The following is a 3,312-nucleotide window of genomic DNA, read 5'->3' as shown; positions in this document are numbered from 1 at the left end:
CCTGGCAGACCAAGCCATGGCAGGCTCAGGCAGCAGTTCACCATGGGGCAAGCATCTGTTCAAAGCTGTCCTGATGGTCCTAGTGGCCTTCGTCCTCCTCTACTCAGTATCATCTGAGCCCCGAAACTTTGCACCACCGGGCCAGCAGAAGAGGGAGGCCCCTGTCGATCTCCTGACCCAGATAGGCCGATCTGTGCAAGGGACCCTGGATGCCTGGATTGGGCCAGAGATCACACGCCTGGTTTCAGAGGTAAGGAAGAGAGTCCTGCTGTGACTGCATGCATAAGGAATGGTAAAGGGAGAGACAGCGCTGCTCCTGGCCAGCCCATCTTGGCTCCACATCTTCTCTGTGTCATAATCCCTAGTGCAGAGAGGCCCAAATGCCACAAAAAGAAGCCAGATGGTACCTGCCTTGTGCTCTCTCATTGTTTGGTTCCTGTCCTAGGGCCTTTGGCTCCTCCCCCATCTTTCCCTGGCTCCTGCCCTTTCTTTACAAGAAAGACTGAGGAATGAGCCACCTTTGCCAACCCGTCACTGGGTGACCGTCACTGGGTGACCGTCACTGGGTGACCGTCACTGGGTGACCGTCACTGGGTGACCGTCACTGGGTGACTGTAGAGTCTGACTTTGGTCTAAATCTGACCTAAAGTCTTTTTTTTTTTTTTCTTTTTATTGTGCTTTAAGTGAATGTTTACAGAGCAAATTAGTTTCCCATTCCATAGTTGGTACATAAAGTGTTTCATGACCTTGGTTACATTCTCAATGTGTCAGCACCCTCCCCATTTCCGCCCTGCGTTCCCCATTTCCTTTCATCCTGATTTTCTACCCCTTCCTGCTTTCTCATCTTTGCTTTCGCGCTGATAATAGCCTTTTGATTTCATCTAATTGGAGAGTTCTAAGGAGTGCGTTCCTCTCGGGTGTTACTGTTATCTTTGTGCTTGTCTATTGTTTGGCTGGGAGGTGGTCTTGGGGAATGGCTTCCTTTCCAGGCCAGAAGGGGGTCTTAGGGCCATAGTCTCGGGGGTTGACCTAAAGTCTTAAGTTGTCAAATACCAAGACGTGAATCATTTCTTTGCCTATAAGGATTTTTTTTTTTGGAGGGGGGGTGACTTAGGGGCTTAAGACAGGCTGTCTCTTCAGCCTGCTGGCACCCCAGGGACAGCGCTCCATGCTTTGCTGGGTCATACTGACAGGCTGAGACCATCATTTGTAAAGTCCATAGCATAGTACAGTTGGTTGACTCCATCTTCATTGACAAGTCCTAGCTCTTTACAGACATCATTTCACACATTGTCATGATTCTCCTGGAGGCTAGGAGCACCCCAGTTTTACAGGGTGACTACTGAAAGGGTTTGATGGTGTCTATTCCCCCACGTACACATACTCCTACCACCAAAGTCTCCTAGCATATCAGCTGAGTGAGACCCCAGATGTCCTGGCTTCCAGTTCAGGAAGGAAAGGTGGCCTGCTGTCCATGCATGTGCACTGCAAGCTGGCTGTGGGGACCCCAGGCAAGCCTGGGACCCACAGACTTCTGACCCAAGCTGCTCCGCAGTGGCTGAGAAACAGGCCAGAGCCATTCCTGCCGACCTTGCCTTGCCCTGGAGGTGGTGCTTGGGCTGGGAGGGGCTTGGGCTGGGAGGAGAGGAGCATCATTAATTATGGACTCATCTCACCTGTACTCTTTCCACAGACCTTGTCTCAGGTGATGTGGGCCTTCTCATCAGCCATCTCTGTGGCCTTCTTTGCTCTGTCTGGGATCGCCGCACAACTTCTGAATGCTTTGGGGCTAGATGGTGAGTGACAAAGAACTAGTTAGGTCACGAAGAGCTTGGCCTGTGACTTCTGTTGTGGGAGCTGATCTCTGTCAGGGTCAAGACCTTTCCAAGCTGCTCGACTCTTCCCAGGGTTCCCCGGAGGCATGGCTTAAGAGCAGCTGATAATTATAACCATGTACGTGGTGTTTAGGTCCCTGGGTGGTACAAGCAGTTTGCCCTCGGCTACTAACCTAAAGGTGCTGCGGAAGAAAGGTCTAGCAATCTGCTTCTGTAAAGATTACTGCCAAGACAACCCTATATGGAGCAGTTCTACTCGGTAACACATGGGGTTGCCATGAGTCAGAATCGACTCTACGGCAATTTTTTTTTTTTTTTTAACCAGGAGTTTACTTCATGGCAGGCACCATGCTAAGCTATAGTATCTCATTTGATTATTAACCACAACTCAACGAGGCAGACAGAATTGTTCCCCATTTACTAGATGAAACAGAGGCTGTGAAAAGGGATGTAATCTGCCCGAGGTCCCACAGCCAGCAGGAAACAGAACTGAAATTCAAACCCATGTCTCGTTGACTCTGTGGGAAGGGATTATTCACTTGCAAGGGGGTTAGCGCCTGCCAGCCTGTTTGTTTCTTGCTCCCCCGTCCCATCACCACTTCTCCAAGTTGGCTGACACTGTGACTCTCCTTCCTTCCAGGTGATCACCTCACCCAGGGCCTGAAGCTCAGCCCTGTCCAGGTCCAGACCTTCCTGCTGTGGGGAGCGGGGGCCCTGGTCGTCTACTGGCTGCTGTCCCTGCTCCTCGGCTTGCTCTTGGCCCTGCTGGGACGGATCCTGTGGGGCCTGAAGCTTGTCATCTTCCTGGCAGGTTTTGTGGCCCTGGTGAGGTCGGTGCCTGACCCTTCCACCCGGGCCCTGCTGCTCCTGGCCCTGCTGACTCTCTATGCCTTGCTGAGCCGGCTCACTGGCACCCGGGCCTCTGGGGCCCAGCTGGAGGCCAAGGTGCGGGGGCTGGAGCGCCAGGTGGAAGAGCTGCGCTGGCGGCAGAGGCGCGCAGCCAAGGGGCCCCGGAGCGTGGAGGAGGAGTGAGAAAATGCCAGGCAGTGCCACCTGCGTCATACCAAAGAGCTGAGCTGCTTTTGGTTGCACAGCCTCCCCCCAGCCCCCTACCCTATTCTTGCACTGTCTCTGAACCTCCGGAACCTTTGCCTCTGCGCCAGACCCCCTAGCCAAGCAAGAGGCAGGCCATTCCCCCTGCTGGTCCCCAGGGGCTCTGTCTCCTGAGGTTCTCTGTCTGGGTTGGTTCTCATAATGCTTTCTGCCTTTCCAGCCTGTTTTAGCCAGGGCAGGTTGGAGGGCCTCAGCTCCAGCTTCTGCATCTTCTCTCAGCCAGCGTCACTGCCACTGGTCTCCCCTGATGTGACCAGCTCCCCCTGCTGCTGCCTTGCCCCCTCCTGCTGCTTTTTCTTGCCTGTCCTTCTATAGCTCCTCCCTTGCCAAGTCCCCTGCTCCTTTCCTGGTTTCCTCTTCCTTC

General features: G+C 53.7%; 1 protein-coding gene across 1 annotated transcript in view; it reads left to right on the top strand.

Annotated features, from left to right (window-relative positions):
* TMEM109 (transmembrane protein 109) overlaps window positions 1-2,867 on the top strand; it is an 8,023-nt gene extending 5,156 nt beyond the window's left edge. Inside the window, exons 2-4 of the mRNA XM_004389285.1 lie at window positions 9-250; window positions 1,694-1,796; window positions 2,476-2,867. Of these exons, the coding sequence (XP_004389342.1) occupies window positions 17-250; window positions 1,694-1,796; window positions 2,476-2,867 (729 nt within the window). The 5' untranslated portion in view covers window positions 9-16. The remainder of the gene's footprint in view (window positions 1-8; window positions 251-1,693; window positions 1,797-2,475) is intronic.
* Window positions 2,868-3,312: the final 445 nt, after the last annotated feature.

This window comes from Trichechus manatus, unplaced genomic scaffold, assembly GCF_000243295.1.
Source record: "Trichechus manatus latirostris isolate Lorelei unplaced genomic scaffold, TriManLat1.0 scaffold00240, whole genome shotgun sequence".
NCBI classification, from domain to species: Eukaryota; Metazoa; Chordata; class Mammalia; order Sirenia; family Trichechidae; genus Trichechus; species Trichechus manatus.
Note: the sequence above shows the minus strand (reverse complement) of the source record. Positions and strands in the feature narration are given on the sequence as shown.